This window comes from Erythrolamprus reginae, chromosome Z (genome assembly GCF_031021105.1).
Source record: "Erythrolamprus reginae isolate rEryReg1 chromosome Z, rEryReg1.hap1, whole genome shotgun sequence".
Lineage (NCBI taxonomy): Eukaryota > Metazoa > Chordata > Lepidosauria > Squamata > Dipsadidae > Erythrolamprus > Erythrolamprus reginae.
The window spans coordinates 3,006,877-3,031,987 of record NC_091963.1 but is presented as its reverse complement, the minus strand read 5'-3'; the positions used below and the strand labels follow the sequence as shown (position 1 = coordinate 3,031,987).

The window sequence follows — 25,111 nt, the reverse complement described above, 5'->3', positions numbered from 1 at the left end:
TGCTCCTCCCGGAAAGGACCCTTTCCCATGAAATGGGGGGAGCCGGGATGGGACCCCACTCCCCCCCTTTCTTAACCCTTGGGCTTCCCAGGGGCTCGCACGACCGCCCCCTCCCCCCTGTCCTCCTCTCACAAAAAAGGGGGCGAAGACCTGGTCCTCTCCCCTCCCTTGGCTCCCCCACCTCCGCCCTCAGACTACAACTCCCGGCAGCCCTTGCACGAGCCTGACGAAGCCCCCCCCCCGGCGAGATATTGGGGAGGGGGCTTCCGTAGGGCAAGGCCGACCCGACCCGCAGCCCCGGGAACGGCCGTCGTGCCCACCGAGGCTCCTTCATCGGTCGCTCGGGAAAGGGCGGCGGGAAAGAGCCGCGGTCAATCCGCCACCGCTCGAGTCTCCCTCTTGCTTTCTTTTTGTTTTGTTTTTTTCCCTCCTCCTCCTCACCATTTCACGACGCTCGCCGCGCGCCTGCGCAAACCCGGCGCGCCGTTGGCTTGGGGACCCGCCCCCCTAACCGCTCCCGGCGAGTCCGTGCGCAGGCGTAGGACTGGCGGCCGCGAGGCACAGGCGCACAGGCGCGCGCTGGGCGGGGCCTCGAGCTGCCAGAGGGGCGGTGAGGGAGACCGCGGGACGGCTCACGGCGCATGCGCGGCCATTTGGGCGCGTCCTCTGAGGGGTCCGAAGAAAGAGCGGCGGCAACGGCGGCGGCCGGGTTAGTCGAGGGGAGGGAACGTGCGCGCGTGCGCATGCTGTGGTGGGCCGTTGAGGGGTCGGCGGGGGGCGTTAGGTGAAAGGAAAACGAAGCGGGGGGGGGGAAACTGACGAAGGGCATAAGGGGCTGCGGGGCCTCTTCTGAGGCGTTCTGCGATTGGAGGTAGAGGGTTGGACTACAGGTCCATCATCCCCACCTCTCGCATCAGAGAACCCTCATTCCCAGCAGCCATCATCTGGATAACCTCTATCCCCCCCAAACTAATCATTGGACTAGAATTCCTATCTTCCTGGGGGCATTGGGACAGCTTTTCCCCTGCCCTCAGTCCAGAAAGTAATTGACTACAATTGCAGTTTAACTGTCCAGAAATTGACTACAATTCCCATCTTCCACCCCCCGTGGCCCTTAGATTGCAATCCCCACGCCTTCAGCCCAGAAAGTAATTGACTACAATTCCCATCTCCCCTCAGCCATTAGATTGCATTTTTCGTGTCCAGAAAGTAATGACTACAATTCCCATCTCCCCTCAGCCATTAGATTGCATTTTTCTTGTCCAGAAAGTAATTGACTACAATTCCCATCTCCCCTCAGCCATTAGATTGCATTTTTCGTGTCCAGAAAGTAATTGACCACAATTCCCATCTCCCCTCAGCCATTAGATTGCAGTTGCCGTGTCCAGAAAGTAATTGACTACAATTCCCATCTCCCTTCAGCCATTAGATTACAATTCTCCTGTCCAGAAATTAATTGACTATGTTGCCCATCTCCCACACTCCGTTGATTACAATTGAGTACAATTCCCATCTTCCATACCATGTGCAATCCCCACACACTCTGTTCAGAAAGTAATTGACTACAATTCCCATTTCCCCATTTCCATTCGATCGCAATTCTCCTGACTTAAGTCTGGAAAGCAATTGATTACAGTTCCCATCTTCCACCTCCCGTGTGACCATTAGCTTCAGGTCCTTTGCCCACAAGCCACTTACAGATTTGCACCCTGCAGTATTATAGATTGATGTTTTAAAATATTGGGAAAGTAATTAAAATTTCTCAAGTTTCAAATGGGTGAGTTTGGGTGAGTCCCTTTCTCTTTCAACCCAATCCACCTCACAAGATTGTTATGCTGGGGAAAATAGAAAATAGCTGCATGGCATTAATTTGGATTTATACATTTAAAAAAGGATTAAAAATATATAGGCTTTCTAATGTAATAGATAGTTCTAGACTTGCAATCACAATTGAGCCACATATTTATGTTGCTAAGTGAAACATTTGTTAAATGAGTTTTGCCCCATTTTACCACCTTTCTTGCCACAGTTGTTAAGTTGTTATCACAACTTAAGTGAATTTGGCTTCCTCGTTGACTTGTCAGAAGTTTGCAAAATGGGATCATCTGATCCTGTGACTGGTGACAGTCACAACTATGAACCAGTTGCCAGCGTTCAAATGGGGATCAATGTGACCATGGATGGGTGCTGCAACAGTCGTAAGTCTGAAAAAAGGCCATAAGTCACTTTTTTCAGTGCCATTGTAACTGAACGGTCACTAAATGAACTGTTGCAAGTCGAGAACTACGTAAATGTCAGTTTCTGCCAAAAATGTTGTAAATTAGCATCGCACGACTGCTGGTTGTTGCAAATGGCTCTAATGAGTGCCAGATGCCCAAAATGTGGTCATGTGATGATGGGGTTTCATTACAACTTTGTGGATTTTAATTAGGTTTTTTGGGGAGTCTGTTACAACTTCAAACACCCAGTCATAAGTTGAGGACTATCTGAATGAGAAGACCATCAGGTTAAGATTGTACAGATCCCTTATTTAGAGGAAGCAGATGGAAAGGGACGTACTGTATTGTAATTCTGCTATTATAAAATAATTTATAAGTCTCAGCATCGGTCTGAAGAAGGGATGACTTGGGGTCATTTTGCAGTTACTCTACTGTGATTCTAATTTTTCATAGTTATGCCACCCTACTGGAATGACACTATAATGAGGCCAGCAAATTGGCAGTAGAAGTGGGGTGGGTGGGAGGAAGAGATTTGTGTACTCCCTGTTCATCTTCAGGCGTAAGATTGGCTGTTCATTTCAGGACAAATCTGCTCTGCTTTTGATTTATGGAACTTGCATTCCTATGATTGACAGTTTGAGGTCACTGTTTGCAAAGCGAATGTTGCCAGCAATAGTTGGTTCAATTCATCTTGCAGACAAACCAGGCATTATTTGGCTCTAGGACAAGTTATTATCTTTTTTTCCCTTTAAAACATCTACACATTGTGGAACTAGAAGCACTCAAACCGGGAGCAGCATGCTACATCGGAAATAAAATTTAAAGATCTGCTTCCTTGAATTTGCAACAAACAGTTTGCAAAGACCAGAAACCAAAAAAAAAAAAAAAAAGCCACAAGTCGGATAAAGCCGATTTTTAAAAATAGAGATGGAAAGGTCTTCTAGTCCAGGAGTCGCCAACATTTCAGACCTCAGGGACCACTAAATTCATAACTTTAAATCCTGCTGACCACCAATATGAATTTTTTTTAAAGATAAATTGTATTTAGTGCAATACAAAAATGCAAATAATTTTACTGCAGACCACCAAAATTTTCTCTCAGATCACCAGCAATCCTTTAATTCAGAGTGTAAATAAATTTAGAGTGATAAATAATTCTGGGAAATAATTTTAAAGATAGCTAAATTTTATAATTATTAAATAAAATTTAAAATTACATCTAATAATTTAATTTAATATATGTGTATGTATGCAACATTTTTGTTGATAATGTAAATGAAGGGAGACTAGACCTAAGCTAGCCATACCCTTACCAGGATTTGAACCTGGGCAATCTTGAAATAGATCTATACTAGTCTTCCTTCCTTTTCATTATCAGCAAAATTATGTTACACATATAGAAAATAGTTTGTCAGCTATAGCAAATAAAACTGCCTGGATGACCCCTGGAGGGGCCGAGAGGCAAAAAGGAAGCAGTATGCTCCCTCCCATATTCGACAGAAAACATACATGCAAATGTAGGTGTGTGGGTGTATAACATATTTTTGCTGATACGGAAAAGGAAGAGAGACTAGTATAGATCAATTTCAAGCTATTTATCTCTCATCAGCTAACCCTACCCTTATTGGGATTTGAACCTGGGTAGTCTGCCTGTAAGGCAGCAGTTTTAACCTCTCGACCATGGGTCTATTTATATATCTATATGTATCTCTCTCTCTCTCTCTCTCTCTCTATCTATCTATCTATCTATCTCTATCTCTCTCTCTCTCTCCAGATATAGATATAGATATATTTCATTTAATGACCTTTAAAGTTACAACTGAAAAAAGTGTCTTAGCACAGATTTGCACACTTTTAACTGTTGCGACATCAAGTGGTCAAAATTCAGACACTTGGCAGCTGGCTCGCACGCGTGATGGTTGCCAGCCCTTTAAGAAAGTGGTGTTAAAATGATTGTTTTGTTGCTTGGTCCTAGAAAGACCCCTGCTCTCCATAATATGCTGAAGAGGAAAGAGAACCAAACTATCCCGCTCCTTGCTCCAGCTTTGAAATAGAAACCCTTCTGCTGCAAGTAGCCGACGTGCTGCCAATCTGCCAGTCAAGCATTCTAGTCCTCAGAAAGCCCAAACGGCAAAGAACGTTTAAGTCCTTCCTTGCACGAGTCCAATGGGACGGTTTTCCAGCAAAGTCTGGAATTGGACCTCTGTTCCTGATTATTTTTCTCTCACACCTCTGTGATCCTTTCCCTCCCCCTACCTTTTTTTAAAAAAGAGATATTTCTGGCAAACGCAGTCCGGTTACTTCACAGGGACTAGTCTCCATCTGTCCTCGCCTGAATGGACAGGGAGACTTTTGCGTGTGCCACAAAGTTCTTCCGCGACTACAGCGGCCCGGCCCGGGGTGCCGCCTGCCAGCCTCACAACCATGTGGACTACATTGAAAAGCCGGAGACATTCACTTACGCGGATTTTTTCAAGGATTACTTGATCCCCAATGATCCTTGCATCTTCTCCGCAAAGTTCACGGAGGGCTGGGTCAGCCGGAGGAAGTGGGTCATGCCGGACGGGAAACCCAACTTGGACTACCTCCTGCGAACCTTCGGTAAGCTGACTGAAAAGAACTGGCCCGTAATCTTGCTCTTTCCTTGCCGAGAGATGGTGGAGGTGTACGGTTCTTGATTTTGCCACAGGCAAACCCTCCTGGTTGAAAATCTGGGACCGACTTGAAGATGCTCCAGCCATTTCAGGGCAGTCGTAAAATTAGAAGCCAGCTGCCTCCTCCTGTTCAGGAGAGTGAATAGCTAAGATATAGTTAGTGTGCACATATATATATATATAAATATGTATGTGTATATGTATATATATATAAGTGTGTGTATATTTTCGTAAGACTTAGACCAGGAATGTCAGGCTCAAGACCCAGAGGTCAGATGTTGCCCAGGGGATGCTTAGATCTGGCCCACAGGACCCTCCCTGGAATTAGTGAAGGACCGGCCAGAGGTGCCTCTGCCTACAGAAACGGAGCTTGGGGAGGCTGTGTGCTGCCCTCTCAAGCTTCATTTTTGCTTGCAGGAGGCCGTCACAGCCAAAAACAGAACTTGGGAGCCCATTTTGTTGGCATCCCAATACGAGCGACATCACCCTGGCCAAGCGCCCCCCCCCCCAACCCTTGTGCAGCCCTCAATGACCCTTTAAGATGTGGGTGAGGACTTAAACTCCCAGAATCACTGCCAGGAGAATACTGGGAGGTAAAGTCCTTCTCCTATTCCTCCTCCTTCTTTCTTCTCTGCCTCCCTTTCTCCTTTTCTCTCTCCTCTGTCTCTTCTGTTCTCTCTTCTCCTCTCCTCTCTCTTTTCCTCCCTCTCTCATAAATCCTCACTTCCCTCTCTCCTCTCTGTCCCTCTCGTCTCTTCCACCATTTCCTCCTTCTCTTCTTCCCTCTTTCTCTCTTTCCCTCCCCCTCTCCCTCTCTCCTTTCCCCTCCTCTCATTTTCTTCTCTCTCCCTTTCTTCTCCTCTCCTTCCCTTCTTTACTTTCACCTCTCCTGTCTCTTCCTCTGTCTAACCTCCCCCTATCTTCCTTCCTCTCCTCCCTCCCCTCCCCAGCACTCAGAAAAGGAGAGAACGCCTTTCCAGGTGGCCCACTGGAGTCTTCAATTTTGCCCACTTTAATAGCAATAGCGTTTAAATTTATATGCACCGCTTCATAGTGCTTTTACAGCCTTCTGTAAGCGGTTTACAGATTCAGCATATGGCCCCCAACAATCTGGGTCCTCATTTGACCCACCTCGGAAGGCGGGAAGGCTGAGTCGACCTTCAAGTCCACAACCAAGATTTGTGGACTTCCACTCCCAGAATCCCTCAGCCAGCAAAGGAATTCTGGGAGTTGAAGTCCACATGTCTTAAAGTTGCCACGGTTGGGAGACCCGCCCCTGCCCTAGACCAAATCCCTCTGCGGTTTGACCCTTCGCCCACGCCCCCGGCCAATCCCCAGAGTGAGACCAGGAACAAAATAAGAATCCAACCCGGGTTGGCTGAAAGAGTTTATGTTGCAGGCGAGGCTGTAGTCCCCGTGGCCAACTGTGATGTCAAGGAGTACAATTGTAACCCAAAGGAACACCTTAAGCTCAAGGAGTACATAAGCTATTGGAAGGAACACATTAGAAAAAGCTATCGCTCCACCCGCGGCTGCCTTTACCTCAAGGATTGGCACCTGCAAAGGTAAGCCACGGCTCTGGCCCGGAGATTGCCGGCATGTCGCTAGATCCCCTCGGTTGATGGTGGGGGTTTTGGGTGCTCCCGACGCCAGCTGGCCGGAGGAAACCTCTTGTAATTCCCCTCTCTCGCCAGGAGCCCTCAGCATGAACTTCCCCCTGAAGCTGCAGGAACTGGGTTTAATTTGCACCTCTCGTCACGAACGCACTCACGTGCCCTTGTTTTTTCCTCCTCCTGAGTGTGTCGAATGCGTATTATTATTATTATTATTATTATTATTATTATTATTATTATTATTTTCTGTTTTTCTCCTACAATTTGCACGCCTCTTGAGTTCCGCCCCGTGTTGTGTTGTGCTGTGCTGCACAGCCGTTTTCTTCCTTCTCCCATGTCGTAGCACCCTTGGGCGGGCAGTCCTCGACTTGCAACCATTCGTTTCGTGTGTATTGAAAGCTACATGGGGGGAAAAATGACTTACAGCCAGTCCTCGCACTTACGACCCGTGCAGCAGCATCCTCTCACATCAGGTGCTCAGCTCGGCACACGGCGTGGTATTTAAGACCGTTGCAGCCTCCCAGGGTTGCACGGTCGCCATTTACGTCCTTCCCAGCCAGCTTCCGGCAACATCTCCAAGGTCACGGGGTCAAAATTCAGACACTTGGCAACCAACTTGTATTTATGACGGATGTGGCATCCCTGGGGTTGCATGATCCCCGTTTTGTGACCTTGTGGCCAGCCAAATCAACGGGGAAGCCATATTCTTAACTAACCACCGTTTTACTAACTTAACAACCACAGTGATTTCCCTCTAACAACTATATTATTGGAAAGGCAGTAAAATGGGCGCTAAACTCACTTCATGGTTGCCTCGCTTAACAACAGAAACATTGGGCTCAGTTGCTGTCGTAAGTCGAGGACTCCCTGTATCTGTATGGCTGAATAGTCCTCAGACGTTATTAAACCATCATCTGCCCTTTGTTACGCTCTGGTTCGTCGCGGATTTCAAATGCTGTCCCAATCTTTGTCTCTTTAAGGACCTTTCCAGATCAGGAGGTCTACACCATGCCCATCTATTTCTCCTCTGATTGGCTGAATGAATATTGGGAAGCCATCGCTGTGGACGACTACCGGTTTGTCTACATGGGACCTAAAGGCTCATGGTAGAACCAACTCCTAATCCTTTTTCTTTTTCTGGTGGGGAGGGAAGGAAATGTTTGTTTTTTAAAAGCTGTGATGATGCCCCATCAAACTCAGTGAGCAGCTAGTTTTCTGCAGGAGATTCTCACCCAGCCTGGTCCTTCAAGGCCTCTTCCAATGGTCCCCTCATCAACCCTGTAACTTGGAGTTCCTCAGTCCTTCAGGCCACTGACCATCACATAGGTCTAGTTTGCAACTCCCAAGGGCTTCCCTTTGCACAACCATTCCAACAGCAGCGTTCCTGAATGAAAAGCCTGTGGCCACTCAAAGGAATCGGAGGTCACTGATCTACCTGGAGATAGTTCAAGGCAATAGTGGGCCCCAAATCCCATCGCTACCCATGCTGTGAGGGTGGGCAGAGCTTCCCGTCATCAGCGGCACCAGTTCATGGAACCGGGAGCAACCCATTGCTGGTTCAAGCTATCTCAACCTTGGCCACTTGACTTCAAATCCCAGAATTTCTCAACCAGCCTGCCTACTATAGAAGTAGCTCCTTCTCCTCCTCCTCCTCTGCCTTTGTCTTCTCATCCTCCTATTCCATCACTCTCTTCTCCTTGTTGTCCATATGCTTCTTTTTGTGTATTTGCTCCATCTTCTCATTGTCTGCCTTCTCCATTGTCCATCTTTTCATCATTATCTGTCTTCTCCTCCTCCAACTCCATCTTCTCTTTTTCTATTTTCTCCTCCTCCATCTTCTTCATTGTTCTCATTGTCTGCCAAGGTGGCGCAGTGGTTAGAGTGCAGTACTGCAGACCACTTCAGCTGACTGCTAGCTGCAGTTCGGCGGTTCAGTTCTCACCAGGCTCAAGGCTGACTCAGCCTTCCATCCTTCCCAGATGGGTAAAATGAGGACCCAGATTGTTGGGGGCAATAGGCTGATTCTGTAGACGGCTTAAGGCTGTAAAGCACCCTGAAACGATATGTATAAGTCTAAGTGCTATTGCTATTCTCCATTTTCTCTTCCTCCTTATTGTCTTTCTACTCCTCCCTCCCTTCTCCTCCTCTTCCCCCCCCCCCCCCCCCCAAATTCAGAGTTCGGAAAATTGCACTAGATCATCACCATTGCCCAAACTCAGCCATTCCAAGCATGCAGGCTGGGGAATTTTTATGAGTTGAAGTCCACTCACATTCAAGTGGCCAAGCTTGAGCTACACTATAAGAGGTTAATTTACACCCGACACATCTAGAAAAAAATAACATCTTGGAAGCCTCAAAGTAGCCCAGGATATTTGTAATTCATTTGTTTGTTTATTTATTTATTTATTTATCAAATTTGTATGCCGCCCTTCTCCACAGACTGGGGCGGCTAACAACAGTAATAAAACAATATAAACAAATCTGATTTTTAAGTTAATTTTAAAAAGAAACCCCAATTTAAGAAACCAATCATACATACATACAGACATACCATGCATACATTTTTTATAAGCCATGGGGAAGGGAATGTCTCAATTCCCCCATGCCTGACGACAGACGTGGGTTTTAAGGAGCTTACGAAAGGCAAGGAGGGTGGGGGCAATTCTGATATCTGGGGGGAGCTGGTTCCAGAGGGTCGGGGCCGCCACAGAGAAGACTCTTCCACTGGGTCCCGCCAAACGGCATTGTTTAGTCGACGGGACCTGGAGAAGACCAACTCTGTGGGACCTAACTAGTCGCTGGGATTCGTGTGGCAGAAGGCGGTCCCGGAGATATTCTGGTCCGATGCCATGAAGGGCTTTATAGGTCATAACCAACACTTTGAATTGTGACCGGAAACTGATCGGCAACCAATGCAGACTGCGGAGTGTTGGTGTGACATGGGCATATTTGGGGAAGCCCACGATTGCTCTCGCAGCTGCATTCTGCACGACCTGAAGATTCCGAACACTTTTCAGAGGTAGCCCCACGTAGAGAGCATTACAGTAGTCGAACCTTGAGGTGATGAGGGCATGAGTGACTGTGAGCAGTGAGTCCCTGTCCAAATGGAGGATCTACACCTCTGCCATCACTTTCCACCTTCTGACACACCACAGTTAAGTCTCCCTGTTATTCAGTGTGGCAGTGTGTCCTCCTCCTTCTTCCTCACCTGCCTGTCTCTTCCCTTTCCTGCCAGGACGCCCTTCCACGCCGATGTCTTCCGCTCCTACAGCTGGTCAGCCAACATCTGCGGCAAAAAGAAGTGGCTGGTTTTCCCCCCAGGCCAGGAAGAGTTTCTAAAGGACCGGCACGGCCACCTGCCCTTCGACATCACCGCTCCCGACTTGAAGAATGGCTCCCTGTACCCCCGCTACGCCCAGAGCAGCCCTCCGGTCGAAATCATACAGGAAGCCGGTGAGATCGTCTTCATCCCAAGCGGTTGGCATCATCAGGTTTACAATCTGGTGAGGATCTTCCCAAAACCACAACTTTACACACACATAAACACACCTGTGGATTCTGCTGCTGCTGCTGCTGCTGGCAACGTCATTTGGTAGTGTGCGTTTTCCTTCCAGGGCCACCGAGAGGAAAATGTCACCACTGCGTTCACAAGCCTTGCTTCGCACGCCAAGGATTCTGGGCGCCCTTCCCTCTGCATTAAACAATTGTGGCTGCTCAGGCTTGGTTGCCCCTGGTTCGATTTACCGTGATATAAGTGCAAAGCAAGACGAACAGTTTGTGGGTTAGTGGCTAAGGCACTAGGGCCACAAATGGAGGAAATGTGAGTTCTAGCCCAGCTGGGTGACTTTCAGCCAATCACCAGGAGACAGTGAGTTTTAGTCGCGCCTTAGCCAAAAACAATCAGCAAGAGTGTGGGAGTTCTAGTTCTACCTTGGGCCAGGTGGGTGACATGGGCCAATCACCAGGAGACAGTGAATTCTAGTTCCATCTTATTTATTTATTTTATTTATTTATTGGATTTGTATGCCGCCCCTTTCCAGAGACTCGGGGCGGCTAACAGCAACATGAAACAGCATGTAACAATAATCCAATACTAAAAACAGTTTAAAAACCCATTATTATAAAAAGACCAAACACACATACAGACATACCATGTATAAAATTGTAAAGGCCTAGGGGGAAAGAGTATCTCAATTCCCCCATGCCTGGCGGCAGAGGTGGGTTTTAAGCAGCTTACGAAAGGCAAGGAGGGTGGGGGCAATTCTGATCTCGTGGGGGGAGTTGGTTCCAGAGGGCCGGGGCTGCCACAGAGAAGGCTCTTCCCCTGGGTCCCGCCAAGCGACATTGTTTAGTCGACGGGACCCGGAGAAGACCCACTCTGTGGGACCTAACTGGTCGCTGGGATTCGTGCAGCAGAAGGCGGTCCCTGAGATAATCTGGTCTGGTGCCATGAAGGGCTTTATGGGTCATAACCAACACTTAGGCATGAAAGCCAACTGGGTGACTTTGAGCCAGTCACCAAGAAACTGTCTGTGAAACTTGGTCCAGCATCGTCCAACCAACTTTTGATTCCTAAGGCAGGACTAGAACTCATATCTGCTGATATTTGCCCCAGAGTCACTCTTTTATGCCAAAGTTTCAGTCCCAAAATTTCCTGCTCGATCCCCAAACTCCCTATTTTCTTAAGAGACCCGATCCACAGTCTGAGTTGGATTCTTTTTTAAACCAACTATCTAATCATTTTCTGTGAAAAATATTAGACTTTTAATGGGCCATTGAACAGGATTTTCATGCTGGAGCCCAAAGGAACTTTTTTTCAGGAGGCAACTGTGGGTTGATGTTTTTTCCTTGAAGACATTTTGCTTCTCATGTTGCCTCTTGAAAAAGCACTTTGGGGGCAGCGATGGCCTGGATGACTGAGAATCTCCCTAGATACCCAGGAGCCCCATTTTAATCCTTCAAGGAATTCAGCCCTTTAGATTAGGAGGAAGCCAGCAGTGACACACACACACACACACTCCAGCTGTCCCAGGTTGGAGGGAATAAACATCTCTTGCCTCCTTCCAGGAAGACACCATCTCCATCAACCACAACTGGGTGAACGGATGCAACGTGGCCATTATGTGGAGCTTCCTCCAGGACGAACTGGCCGCCGTCCAGCGGGAGATCAAAGAATGGAAAGAGACCATGGAAGACTGGCACCTGCAATGCCAGGTAAAAACACACCTGTCAGGTATGGTCCCTGAATCAGGTCCCTGATTCACCAAGAATCTGGTCCCTGAAATGCAGGTAGGGGTTTTTTTGAGTAAAACCTGAGTATTTATTTATTCAGTCAGTCAGTCAGTCAGTCAGTCAAACAAGTATAGGATAGTAATTTGTATAAGCATAACACAAGCCGCCCCGAGTTTGCGGAGAGGGGCGGCATATAAATCCAATAAACCTAAACCTAAGTAGAAAGTAATGATAAAAGAAGATAATAGGACAGAAGGATAGGGACGGTAGGCACAGTGGTGCACTTATGCACGCCCCTTACAGACCTCTGAGAAAAGGGGAGGGGTCGACTGTAGATAATCTGAGGTTGAAGATTTTAGGGTTTGGGGAAGAAACCAGAGGTTGTGAATTCCAGGCGTTGGTCCCTCTATTGCTGAAGTCGCATTTTCTACAATCTAGTTTGGAGCAGTTTACATTAAATTTGAATCTATTATGTGCTCATATTTTGTCGTGGTTGAAGGTGAAGTAGTCAGTAACAGGAAGGACATTTTGGTATATGATTTTATGAACAACTGTTAGATCAGATGGGAGATGACATCGTCGTAAATTGTCTAATTGCCGTATTTCAAGTCTGGTAGAATAAGGAATGTTGTTGCGAGAGGAGGCGTGAAGGACTCTTCTTGTGAAATATTTCTGGATTCTCTCAATTGTATTAATGTCTGTTATGCAATGGGGGTTCCATACAGGTGAGCTGTGTTCTGGAATTGGTCTGAGAAAAGGTTTGTAAGCTCTGGTTAGAGGTTCAGTGTTTTTGGAGAAGAAGCTACGTAAGATTAGGTTTAAAACTCTTAGTGCTTTTTTGGCAATGTTGTTACAGTGGGCTCTGACACTTAGGTCATTGGATATAAGTACTCCAAGGTCTTTGACAGAGTGAGGGCTGTCTACAAGTTCGTTTCCACCACCAAATATGTATTTGGTGTTCTGATTCTTTTTGCCACTGTGTAAGAACTAGTTACTAGCTACTACAGCCATGAGTGAAGACACAGTTGAGCCTCCACACCATCCTGTTAACCTCTCAGCCTCGTTGGACGTCCCTTTTCCCCCCTCCCCCTTCTGGACTGGGCCTCAGTCTCTCCTTCTTCCTCCTCCCCGCCAGGTGCTGATGAAGTCCTACACCGGCATCGACTACAAAGAATTCTACAACTTCCTGAAGATCATTGCGGAAAACCGCATTTTCGTGCTGGAGCACCACCACTCCGAAGACGACGCCTCCAAGCGCTCGTCCAGGGCCGCCCTCTCCAGCCTGGGGATGCTTCACGCGGTGTTCGACCTGAAAAGGACCGCAAAAGTCTTGGCCTCCTTGAATGCCAACGAGGAATTCAAGAAGCTCAAGCCCGAGTCCCTCTCGCCGCCCCCGCAGGCTCTCCTGCACCGGCTGAAAGCCGCAATCGACACCGCCCTCCTCTGAAGGCCCCGCCCCCTCCTGCCCCCAGGCGAGCGTTTTTGATTTGCAAAATGGCCTTTCCTTTGCAAGACGGCTGCATGCGAATATTATCATCATTTTCCCCCCCTTTCAATCGCCCCTTTTAAAAGTTTCAGCACAAAAATTATTATTGTTACTATTTCGAGGAGGGCAACGCAGAGGTAGACTTTTAGATAATTTAAAAAGTAAAGAAGTCCCTGAAAGTTTTACAGGTTGTCCTCGGCTTACGACCACACAGCTGAGCCCAAAATTTCCACAGACACTTGTTATTAAGTGAGCGTTGGCCCACTCTGCGGCCTTTCTCGTTGTTGCTGTTCAATGAAGCCCTGCATTGTCATGTAGAACCCGGCTTCCCCATTGAATTTGCTCATCGAAGGTCGGAAAAGGAGATTCAAGTGACCCCAGGAACGCTATGACCTTCATAAATATGAGTCAGTTGCCAGGTCACGTGACCATGAGGATGCTGCAATGGTCATAAAAGCGAAAAAACGTATGACCGCAGTTGAGGCCAATGTTTCCGTTGCCGAGACAGATTTTAGGTGAGTTTCTCACCATTTTACGGCCTTTCTTGCCACCGTTGTTAAGTGAATCCCTGAAGTTAAGTTAGCAGCCCTGTTGTTAATTGAACCTGGTTTCCCCATTGACTTCCCCAAAAGGGAATCCCAGGACACAGAGACCGTCATAAATACGGGTCGATTGCCAAGCGTCCCAATTTTGATCATGATGCTGCAACGGCCACATATGTGAAAACTGGTCATAAGCCACAGTTGCTACGTGACTTACCATTGTAAGTCGAGGACTATCTGCACTCCGCTCGTTGTACATGAATTTAGGGAGTGAATTGGGGAATTTGAAGGGGGGGCGTGGTAAGAAACACTAGGGACGCAGTGGTTCAGTGGATAAGACGCTGACCTTGTCAATCAGATCGACAGCTCAAATCCCTAGCACCAAGTAACGGAGGGAATTCTCGTTCCTTGTCCCAGTTTCTGCCAAACTAGCCATTTGGAAAAAAAATGCAAGTTCAATGATTGGCAGTTCTGTGTTAGCAAAAACTCCAGAAGAGAAGGATTTAGGGGTAGTGATTTCTGACAGTCTCAGAATGGGTGAGCAGTGCAGTCGGGCAATAGGAAAAGCAAGTAGGATGCTTGGCTGCATAGCGAGAGGTATCACAAGCAGGAAGAGGGAGATTGTGATCCCGCTGTATAGAGCGCTGGTGAGACCCCACTTGGAATAATACTGTGTCCAGTTCTGGAGACCTCACCTACAAAAAGATATGGATAAAATTGAAGGGATCCCAAGACAGGCTACAAGAATGGTGGAAGGTCTTAAGCATAAAATGTATCAGGAAAGACTTCATGAACTCAACCTCTATAGTCTGCAGGACAGAAGAAAAAGGGGGGACATGATCGAAACATTTAAATATGTTAAAGGGTTAAATAAGGTCCAGGAGGGAAGTGTTTTTAATAGGAAAGTGAACACAAGAACAAGGGGACACAATCTGAAGTTAGTTGGGGGAAAGATCAAAAGCAACGTGAGAAAATATTATTTCACTGAAAGAGTAGTAGATCCTTGGAACAAACTTCCCGCAGACGTGGTTGGTAAATCCACAGTAACTGAATTTAAACATGCCTGGGATAAACATATATCCATCCTAAGATAAAAAACAGGAAATAGTATAAGGGCAGACTAGATTGACCATGAGGTCTTTTTCTGCCGTCAGTCTTCTACGTTTCTATGTTTCTAAGTAGGAAAATAGGAACCAACTTTGGTGGGAAATTAATAGTGTTCCGTTCGCCTTTGGCGTTTAGTCATGCTGGCCACATGACCACAGAAACGTCTTCAGACAACGCTGGCTCTTCTTTGGCTTTGAAACGGAGATGAGCACCGCACCTTAGAGTCAGAAACGACTAGCACACACGTGCGAGGGGAACATTTAGCCTTTATCTTTAGGAAGCATTGCTGAAAAGCAAAGAGTCCGAGTTGGAGGGTGGTTGGGGGAGTTATAATCTATTTGCTTCCCAAAAATTCACTCCCTGCTGCTGAATAGGGCTACGCTACTCTTTGAGTTGCCGCTACTTATTGAGTTTTAAATCCGGCGGAATCGAAACATGGCAGAGTTTAATTCTGAATAAATATTTATATATCTATAGAAGCTTTACACTCCCGGCACCTCTGCTTCCTTTGATCCTTTGGGCCAAAGAGCCTCAAGGGGGATCACAGAGACAAGAGAAGAAAATGGGGAGAGGGAGTCGCTTATTTGTTGCTTGAAGCCATTTTTTCCCCCCATCCGTTGGCGCAGCTTGAATGCGAGAGAGACAGGTGGGAATTTTCAGCTCAGGCATCACCTATCAACTTTTTCAGGGATCGGACAAAGGTCGTGGTGGGTCTTAGCTGGCTCAAGCTGTCCGGTGGACAGGAGCGTCCACTCTTCCTATTAAGCCATGCTCGCTTTCTCGGCTTCAAGGGCTGCGTCTCGGCCTTTCTGCTTTTGAGTTCAAGACGCTTTTGAAATCAGCCGGGTTTGGGGGGTTTTTTTCTTCTTCGTTTTCTTAAACTGAGAAATGCTTCTCAGTGGCTTCAGGCCTGGAGCAGAACCAAGAGAGGAGGAGGACAAAGGACATTGAATCGAAGGGTTGCAAGGGACCTCAGAGGTCCTCTAGTCCAACCCCCAGGAACCAAATCTCCGAGACCCAACGTTCTCTCTTCCTCCTTGGTCAGATGGGATGGACAAACACAGACACTGCTGAAGCTATGAGTGAGGGAAAGGAAAGAGGGCCACTTGGAGATTAGAAGAGGTGGTCCTTCAAACAGGGGAAAGACTTATAATCTCCATGTGTTGATCCACAACAGTTGCTCGGAGGGAGGGTGTCCCTTTTTAAAAAAGGACAGCACAAAATTTACTGTACATTTTAGGAATGATCCATGGAGTCCTCTGAGCTGGGGGGTTTTCTCACAGACATTTTATGACCCGACTAGGTGACGTCATCAGGGCCAGAAGGAATTGCATGAGAAGAAAGGAGGGGCACACAACATCTGGAATCCTTGGTGCGCTCTAAAGTTGGTTGTTTCGTTCCAGACGTTTCACGGACAAATCAGACAACATCAGTGCCAGAAGGGAAAAGAGGTGTGTAGAAGAGGGGGGACTGTCTTGAAACATCTGCAAGAAATTCCCCAAGCTCAGAGAACACCCATGACCCCCACAGTTCTCTTTTATTCAAACTCTTCTAGCACTGATGGCATCACCTGGTTGGGTTGTGAAACGTCTGCGAGAAACCCCCACGTTTCAATCCTCAGCATAGTTACACGAGCTATGATGCTACGGCTGAGTGTAACTTGTCCATATGCCACAAGGGCTGAAAACTACTCATTGGATGTCCCTTTGGGGGGTGGGGGGGTCTGTAGGAAGCCCCCCCCCTGATTTCTGTAGAGGCTCCCTTCTGAATGGGGACTACCTGGGATCTGGTCTTCCTCTTAGCTGTAGCCCATTAAATGCCCACTTTGACCTTTCCTGTTTTAACCCTGAGCTGAAGTGGGCTCAGACCTTCCTCCCCTCTTTCTCCCCCCCCCCCCAAAGTGTTTTGCCAGAGCATCTGGAAATCTTGATAAAATTGCACATTGAGAGAAAAAAAATATGAAGATAATAAATGAATTAAACGTTCTTGGTTTCTCTGGTCTTTTCAATCGGTCATTCTTGCACTGGGACTGAAAATGTGACATGGTGGGGGGGGGGAAATGGTGTGTAAAACATGGTTACTCGACCTCGGCAACCTTAAGATGTGTGGATTGCCCTCCTTCTTTCTGTCCAATACTTTTCTTTTTCTTTCCTTCCTTCCACCACGGTAGCCATAGTGGTCAGAGTGCGATACTGCAAGCTGCTTCTGAGTGCCAGCTGCCAGCAGTTTGACAGTTCAAATCTCACCAGGTTGACTCAGTCTTCCCTCCTGAGGTCAGTAAAACGAGAGCTCAGATTGTTGGGCTGAAATAAACCCCAACCACACGGTAAACCACTAAAGAGGGCTATAAAGCACTGTATTCATTCATTCATTCATTCGATTTTTATGCCGCCCTTCTCCTTGGACTCAGGGTGGCTTACAACCTGTTAGCAATAGCACTTTTTAAAAACAGAGCCAGCCTATGCCCCCCACAATCCGGGTCCTCATTTGACCCACCTCGGAAGGACGGAAGGCTGAGTCAACCTTGAGCCGGTGATGAGATTTAAACCATTGACCTTCAGATCTAGCAGTCGGCTTCAGTGGCCTGCAGTACAGCACTCTACCTGCTGTGCCACCCCACTCTGTGAAGCGGTATGCTATTCTTTCTCTTCACCTTTCTCTTCTTTTGTTCTTACTCTTTCATTCTTTTTCTTACACTCAGTTCTGCTTTTCCTTCCTTTCCTTCCCCCCCTTGTACTCAATCCTTTTCTATATTCAGTTCCTCCTTTTTCCCTTCTTTCTCCTTTCTTCCCATCTCTCCTCCCTTCTTTCATTCCTTTTCTTACTCTCTTCCTTTCTTTCTTTCTTCCTTTCCCTCCTTCCTTCTTACTCTTCTTTTTCTTAGTTCCTCTCTTTTCCTTGTTCTTCCCTCTCTTTTTTACTTAACTTTTTCCTTATGCTCAGTTGCTCCTCACTCACACCCTTCTGTATAATTCTTCCTTTTTTCCTCCGCACAACGCAAAAATGCCTCCAGAATAAAATGTTACTATACATCAGCTTTTTGTGGTTATTTCAAATTGTGTCCACCTTTTTTTAATCTGGGTGTATTGCATAAAAATAAGGCTACAGTGGAGAACATGTTAGGCAGTTTATTCATTTTTCTTTAAATATAAAATCCAGTCAATACTTCTGCAAAAGACCAGAATTTCTTCTGGAGTCAAATTGGAAAGCTTAAGAGCTGCGTTTCTAACGGTTGGGCAATTGATCTTGCTAGTAGTCGGGAAATTGACCGTAAAGAAAAACAAGCTAAATGCTTGTCACATTAAACTTCTCTGTTCCCCCAAAACCCAATCCTGTTGCAATTTAAAACAACAACAACAACAACAGAATTTAGCATCCAGTAAGAAATGTCAGTAGTATAAAATCTCTGCAACTTCATAATTAAGGGGGTTTCCCCCCCTCCCCTCTGGTGAATGAGTCTTCAAACTTGGGAACTTTAAGACTTGTGGATAATTCTGGCCGTTGAAGTCCACAAGGTTTGTTTGTTTATTTATTTATTTACTTAATTTATTAGATTTCTAGGCCACCCTTCTCGACTCAGGGCAGCGTACAATATTAAATATAACAATATATAATAAATCTAATAACTATAAAATATGAAAATTTACTGAAACATTTTAAAAGACCACATGGACACTCACAAAACATTCATCCAGTCCAGTCCAATCATATCTCGTAGGTTGCCAAGTTTGAAGACCTGGTGGATCATTTTGGGAGCCTTAATTCCCTCCGTTCATAGGATCCTGTTGCTTCTTCTTTAATCCATAGAAGCACAGGACGGATGAAATGAAACTTCTGCCCTTAACAGGCTGCAGCTCTCAAGTTAAACGTTTCAAGCTGCTAAAAAGGACGGGACTTTTTGCAAATCGACTTATCAAAAATGCATCCATGAGATATAAGAAGGTAAAGTGCAAGAAACACAGGGGAAAAAATAACATTACACAGGTAGTCCTCGACTTGCGACGGTTCATTTAGTGACCTTTCAAAGCTACAATGTTACAAAGAACAAAGTGATTTATGATTTCTTCACAGTTATGACGGTTGCAGTGTTAGGGGGGGTGTCACGTGATCCCCTTTTGCGACCTGATTTAAAAAGTCATCAGATTTACTTAACAATGGGATGACTAACAACTTCTGCAGTGATTCACTTAACAACAGTGGTAGGAAAGTTCATAAAATGGGGCAAAACTCACTTAACAAATGTTTCACTTAACGAGTAATTTCAGGCTGTTATTTATTTATTTATTTATTTTATTTTATTTATTAGATTTGTATGCCATCCCTCTCCCTAGACTCGGGGCAGCTAACAACAATAATGAAACAACATGTAACAAATCTAATATTTAAAATAATTTTAAAAACCCTTATTTAAAAAAACCAAACATACACACAAGCATACCACGCATAAATTGTGGTCATAAGCAGCAGTTATGGTCATAAGTCAAGGACTCCCTATATTCTATGCCGAATGTTCTTAACAGAAGTCCTCACTTAATGACTATTCCAATGGACCCTCTGAGGTCATCCAACCATATTACAGGAACTTGCCAACTGGTTTACCTTTAGGAAGTTCCATGGTCAGATGATATAATTAATGGTTTTTAAAATATTTATATTTATTAAAATTACTAAATGTGATTATTTTCTAAATTTATTGAATTTACTAAGTTTAATTTTTTTTACATTTATTTATTTATTTTATTTTATTTATTTATTCGATTTTTATGCTGCCCTTCCCTTTAGACTCAGAGCGGCTTACAACATGTTAGCAATAGCCCTTTTTAATAGAGCCAGCATATTGCCCCCACAATCCGGGTCCTTATTTGACCCCCCTCGAAAAGATGGAAGGCTGAGTCAACTTGGAGCCGGTGGTGAGATTTGAACCGCTGACCTGCAGATCTACAGTCAGCTTCAGTGGCCTGCAATACAGCACTCTACCTGCTGCGCCACCCTGTGCCACGCATAAATTATGGAATTTATTTACTTACTACATTTATCTACCAAGCGGTTCTGCCCCCAGTGACGAAGGTAACAAACACACCGTTTGAGCGAACTTAATTTAACCAAATGAACCACTGCTAATAACTGGCTTAGCAGTGGAGACACCCACACACACATAAATCCAGAAGCAATCCTTTCTTGCAAAAAAGTCAGCTGCTAATTAATCTTCATTTGCAGATGGAGTAAACTATGCAAAAGTTTTAACTGAAAGCAATGCAACTAGTTCTCGCTATCTCACGTAGTTTCCAAAGGCTTGGCCAAATGCCCAGGAGTCTCTCCCGCTAAGAAATCTGAACCAAAGAAACAAGGATTCACAAGACACTCAAGAGACAGATATACCAGTCCAAACTGTTGTTTTCTGCAGCCTTTCAGCTGCCTCTACTGTTCCTAAATAGATCAGAGGAGTGGCCAATTAGCCCCCAGTCTTACTCACGAGGAGACCTCCTCTTGAGTAAACCATTCCTGTCTCTTAGCAGCTCTGTGGACTCTGGCATCAAGAAGACGATGCATTCCCCATCACTGCTCTAGGTTGCTGGAGGTTCCGAGGGTCCTGGCTGATCCTCTGCCTCTGGCACCGAGTCCTTGCCATCCTCACCACTATCCGACTCGGGTATCAACTGCACAGGCTGCTGGCGCATCACCAAGTCAGTTTCCTCTCGAACGTGATCCAATATCAGCTGCATGGGCAGGCTAGCGGGCAACAACACTAGCTTATTTATTGAACGTATTCGTTTCTATTCTAGTTTATTTGTTGATTTTAACGAAATTTTATGTATTTATTTGTTGAATTTATTTGTTATTTTTTATTTTATTTAGCTGTTCAATTCATACCATGATCATTAAGCGAATTTTGTCATTTAAGCAGCTTATTTATTGAATGTATTTAGTTCTAATTTATTTGTTGAATATTTTATTTCAGTAAGTACAGCTGTTCAATTCATACCAATTAAATTCAATAAGCGAATTTTGCCGTTAAGCATTTGAATTGTGAAAAATTGGCAATAAGTCCCTCCCCCCCCTCCCACTGTTGTTGTAACTATGAAAGGTCAATAAATGAACTGTTATAAGTCAAGGACTAACCTGCAGTCTTACCCTATCTTTTTTTGTTTTTCTGTCAATTTCAAACGTCTGGTCATTGGTTCAATTTTTAAAGAAATCGATAGCGCCCTTAAAAGAATGAACGTGCTTCCCATAGGAAAGACAAATATTAATATTTTTAAAAAAATAAAACAACAGCAGCAACTATGTCCAGTTCAGTTCAGTTTCTGGGTATGATCAGGATAAATTCTCCCAAATGCCATTGGCTGTGGGTGATGGGTTGTGTAGTCTTTCAAGAGGTTCACGCGCTGTTCAAGGTAGTCTTATCTCCTGGATAAGCTGGTAGCAGGACTAAAAGACAAGAAAAAAGTTGAGTTTCGAGATGAAAAATAAAATTCTTGCATTTATTCTGTGTTTCTTCCCTGAAACTCATCTTCCCTTTCACACCACCCCATACATTTTGAAGGGGGGGGGGAACTAACAGCTGACACAACATCGGGAAAAAATTGAATTTTGCCCTCTTCTAATTTTTTTTTAAAAAAAATATTACACACTTGAATCCCAGGCTCCAAAGTGAATATTATAGCAATTAAAAAACCTATTTCCACTGGGGAGGAAGATTTATAAGGCCAGCTCAGCTGTAGAGGGAGAAAGATGCCATGCAAATACAAGGGAAGGATCCTTTCCTTCCCTTCTCTTTCTCTCCTCCCTTTCCTCCTTCCTCCCTTCCCCTCTCCTTCTCTTCCCCTCTCCTTCTCTTCCCTTCCCAATCTTTCCCCCCTTTCCTTTTCTCCTCCTTCTTTCCTTCCTTCCCCTTTCCCTCCCTCCCTATTCCTTCCTTTTGCTTCCTTCTTTCCTAACTTCCCTCCCCCCTCCTTCCTCTCTTCCTTTACCCTCCTTTCCACTCTTCCCCTTTCTTTCCTTCTTTCCTCCCCCTTCTTCCCATCCCCCTTCCCCCCTTCTGTTCCCTTCACCTTGTTTTCTTCCTTCATTTCCCCCTCTCTCCCTCTCATCCCTTCCCCTTCCTTCCTCCCTTCTCCCTTCCTTCCTTTCCCTTCTTTCCTTTCTTTCTTCCCTTTTCCTCCCTCCCTCTCTCCCTCTCTATTCCTTCCCTTCCCAATCTTTCCTCCCTTCCCCTTCTTCTTTCCTCCCTTCTCTCTTCCCTTCCTCCCTCCCTCCCTTCCTCTCTTAACCTTCCTCTCCTCCCTTCCCTTTCGTTCCTTCCCTTCTCTTCCTTTCACCTTCCTTCCTTCCTTCCTCCCTCCTCCTTCCTTCCCCTTCTTTCCTTCCTCCCTTCCCTCCTCCCTCCTCCTTCCTGCCACATCCATCCTTCTGTTATCTCTTTCCTTCCTCCCATCTTCCCTGCTTACTTCTAGTGCCGTCAAGAGGAAGTCATGCTTTCCACCATTTGTGGGATCCATCAGATCTCTGATCAAATGGATTTCTGCTCCTAGGTGTTGGATGCTACGAGAGAGGAAGATCTTACGTCAGAACAGGAAGGCCGGTAACAGTCAAGTTGTGTGTCTGCAGAGCATCCACACAACAGTCAAGTGTGGTTTGGCCACACAATCCTGACCCATGCTGGGTAGAAACGCGTGAGAGGTGGTTGAAGTTTGCATAGAGGGGGAAGAGAAATGAAAAAGAGAAGAAGAGGAGGAGGAGGAGTGTTGGGTCCTTGGGGGCCCTCTGAGCTTGTGGTTTGTAGAGAGAAGGAGGAGGAAGAGGAGAGAAAGGAGGAGGAGAAAAACAAGAAAAGGGAGGAGGAGTGTTGGGTCCTTGTTGCACTCTGAGCTTGCAAATGTCTCAGGACCCACGTAGGTAAGTGGAGTTTGTGTAGGAGGAGGAGAAGGAGACAAAAGAGGAGGAGAGAAGAAAGAAGAGGAGAGGAGGGAAAGGAGGAGGAGAAGGAGAAAAGAACGGAGGAGGTTTTTTGGGTCCTTGTTGCACTCTGAGCTTGCAGATGTCTCAGGACCCACGGAGGTAACATCATCGGTGTGCATGGAGGCGGGGTTTGTGTAGGAGGAGAAGAAGGGAAAGAAGGAGGAGTAAAAGAAAAAAGGAAGAAGAGGAGGAGAAAAACAAGAAAAGGGAGGAGGAGTGTTGGGTCCTTGTTGCACTCTGAGCTTGCAGATGTCTTAGGACCCACGGAGGTAACATCATCAGTGTGCATGGAAGTGGGGTTTGTGTAGGAGGAGGAGGAGGGAAAGAAGGAGAGAAAAAAAGGAAGAAGAGGAGGAGAAGAACAAGAGGAGGAGGAGGAGGAGGAGGAGGAGTGTTGGGTCCTTGTGTGTCTCCCACCTTTGCAATCCTCACCTGGCCCGTGTGACCACGTAGGTGAGCAGAGGCAGTAAATCGTCCATGGGCAGATTACATTCCTTCCCCAAAAGTTGGTTTATCGTCCCCTCAATCTCCTCGTACGTCTTCTGGAGGATGTCCAGTTTCTCCTGGGGATCCATGGTGGCGCTGCGAGGGAGCAAAGGGTGGACGGTGACACGAGACCCCCAATTCTAAGCCCAAAGCTGTTCTAGGGTGGGTAGGTGGGGGGCTCATCGCTGGGACAGAACGGTACTTACATCAGCTTCTGCAGACATTCAGTGGCAGAGAGAAAGCAATGGTCCTTCACCAGCGACCACCTCTGTAAAGGAAGGACACCACAAGAGGTCAGCGCACCTGACACCATCGAAGGTCCTGGGGTGTCCAAAACATCTTTCTTTTCTTTCTTTCTTTCTTTCTTTCCTTCCTTCCCTTCTTTCTTTCCTCCCTTTCTTTCTCTTTCTTTTCTTTCTTTCTTTCCTTTCTTTCTTTTTTTCTTTCTTTCTTTCCTTCCTTCCTTCCTTCCTTCTTTCTCTCTCTCTCTCTTTCATTCATTCATTTATTGGATTTATATGCTGCCCTTCTCCAGCCCACCGGCTAGTTCTCCAGCTAAAGAGTCCTCGGACTCAGAAGGGGAAGATGTCATGGATGACCCTATCTTAGATCCCCGGTTGTGCAGGATCCTGGGACGAAGGGAACAGCTGCACAGGCACCAAAACAGATAATGGAGTGCAGCTGTTCGGGGGTTAATTACACTGGGGCGGCTCACAACAAACAAAGAATACGTAATAAAACAATTTGATCCAATTAACAATAATAATTTAAAAACTTTTAAAAAACATCCTAAAAATTAAAACATTCAATTAACATTCACTCAATGAATAATTTATTCTAAACACATTCGTTGGGAAAGATCTAATGACCCTGATGGCAAAGATGAGTCTTCAAGCTTCAAATATCCAAACAGGGGTCTAAACAGTCATGTGAATGGGGCGGCATCTTCGAACATGCAGGTGCTTGAGATGTGTGTGGGGTGTCTGAACTGAGATTTGAACCCACTGCGAGAACTTACTTGGTTACTGGTGAGGGTGAGGTCTTTCATGGGCCACAAGTCCCTGAAAAGAGAAAGAGGAAGAGGATGAGAGACGTTCTCAAAGAGGTGGAAGGGGAGAAAAATCGGATTGCAATGGGGAAGCAGTGGTTCCTGCTCCGAGGAAATTTAGAAGAAGTTGCAGGGAAGGAGGATGGAGGGGGGGGGGAGGGAGAGTGGGAGAGAGGAAAGGGAGAAGGGAGGAAGAGAGGATAGGAAGGAAGGAAAGAAGAGAGGGAGAGTGGGAGAGGGAGGAAATAGAGGAAAGAAAAAAGGGAGGGTGGAAGGGGGAGGGGAAAGAAAGAAGAGAGGGAGGAGAGTTAGAAGGAGGAGTGGAGAGGAAGAGAAGAAATGCAGAGAGGAAATGCAGACAAGGGGGGAGAGAGAAAAAGTTTAGAGGGAGGAAAGAAGAGAGGGAGGGAGGGTGGAGGGAAAAAGGGAGAGTGGAAGAGATGAAAGAGACAGGGAGGAAGGAGGAAAAAAAGAGTTGGAGAGAGGAAATGGAGAGGGAAGAAAGAAAGAAAGAAAGATAGAAAGAAAGAAAGAAAGAAAGAAAGAAAGAAAGAAAGAAAGAAAGGAGGCACGGGAGGGAGGAATGAAGATGGAAGGAAGAAAGGGAGAGAGGAAACAGACAGGAGGGAAAGAGGGGAGGGAGGAAAGAAGAGAAGGGAGGAGGGGAAAGAGGGAGAGAAGGGAGGGCAGATGGAAGGAACGGAGATCAAGAGTGGGAGGGGAGAAAAGGAAAGAAAGAGGAGGGGGAGAGAGAAAGAGAAGGTG

General features: G+C 46.0%; 3 protein-coding genes across 4 annotated transcripts in view; 1 reads left to right on the top strand and 2 right to left on the bottom strand.

The window, feature by feature from the left end:
- SNAP47 (synaptosome associated protein 47) overlaps window positions 1-420 on the bottom strand; it is a 34,188-nt gene extending 33,768 nt beyond the window's left edge. The window contains exon 1 of the mRNA XM_070726475.1: window positions 321-420. The gene's annotated coding sequence lies outside the window, so the exon portion shown is untranslated. The remainder of the gene's footprint in view (window positions 1-320) is intronic.
- A 216-nt stretch (window positions 421-636) lies between these two features.
- Window positions 637-13,385, top strand: JMJD4 (jumonji domain containing 4). The gene is made up of 7 exons (XM_070729614.1): window positions 637-709; window positions 4,195-4,820; window positions 6,273-6,438; window positions 7,467-7,592; window positions 9,722-9,989; window positions 11,554-11,700; window positions 12,854-13,385. The coding sequence occupies exons 2-7, from the start codon at window positions 4,556-4,558 to the stop codon at window positions 13,163-13,165; spliced, it is 1,284 nt and encodes a 427-aa protein (XP_070585715.1). The 5' UTR covers window positions 637-709; window positions 4,195-4,555; the 3' UTR covers window positions 13,166-13,385.
- Window positions 13,386-19,565: 6,180 nt separating this feature from the next.
- Window positions 19,566-25,111, bottom strand: part of ALS2CL (ALS2 C-terminal like) — a 62,039-nt gene continuing 56,493 nt past the window's right edge. The window contains exons 22-26 of one of the 2 annotated variants that reach the window (XM_070729612.1): window positions 24,317-24,359; window positions 23,505-23,566; window positions 23,245-23,394; window positions 22,302-22,395; window positions 19,566-21,282 (exon numbers count right to left, since the gene is read on the bottom strand). In XM_070729612.1, the coding sequence (XP_070585713.1) occupies window positions 21,244-21,282; window positions 22,302-22,395; window positions 23,245-23,394; window positions 23,505-23,566; window positions 24,317-24,359 (388 nt within the window). In that variant the 3' untranslated portion in view covers window positions 19,566-21,243. The remainder of the gene's footprint in view (window positions 21,283-22,301; window positions 22,396-23,244; window positions 23,395-23,504; window positions 23,567-24,316; window positions 24,360-25,111) is intronic. The other variant, XM_070729613.1, reaches the window with a different exon arrangement.

Coding starts and splice junctions, on each gene's coding strand:
- JMJD4 (XM_070729614.1), top strand. CDS start 4,556: ATGGACAGGGAGACTTTTGCGTGTGCCACAAAGTTCTTCCGCGACTAC. Junction 4,821..6,272: donor CTACCTCCTGCGAACCTTCG/GTAAGCTGACTG, acceptor TTTATGTTGCAG/GCGAGGCTGTAGTCCCCGTG. Junction 7,593..9,721: donor ATGGGACCTAAAGGCTCATG/GTAGAACCAACT, acceptor CTTTCCTGCCAG/GACGCCCTTCCACGCCGATG.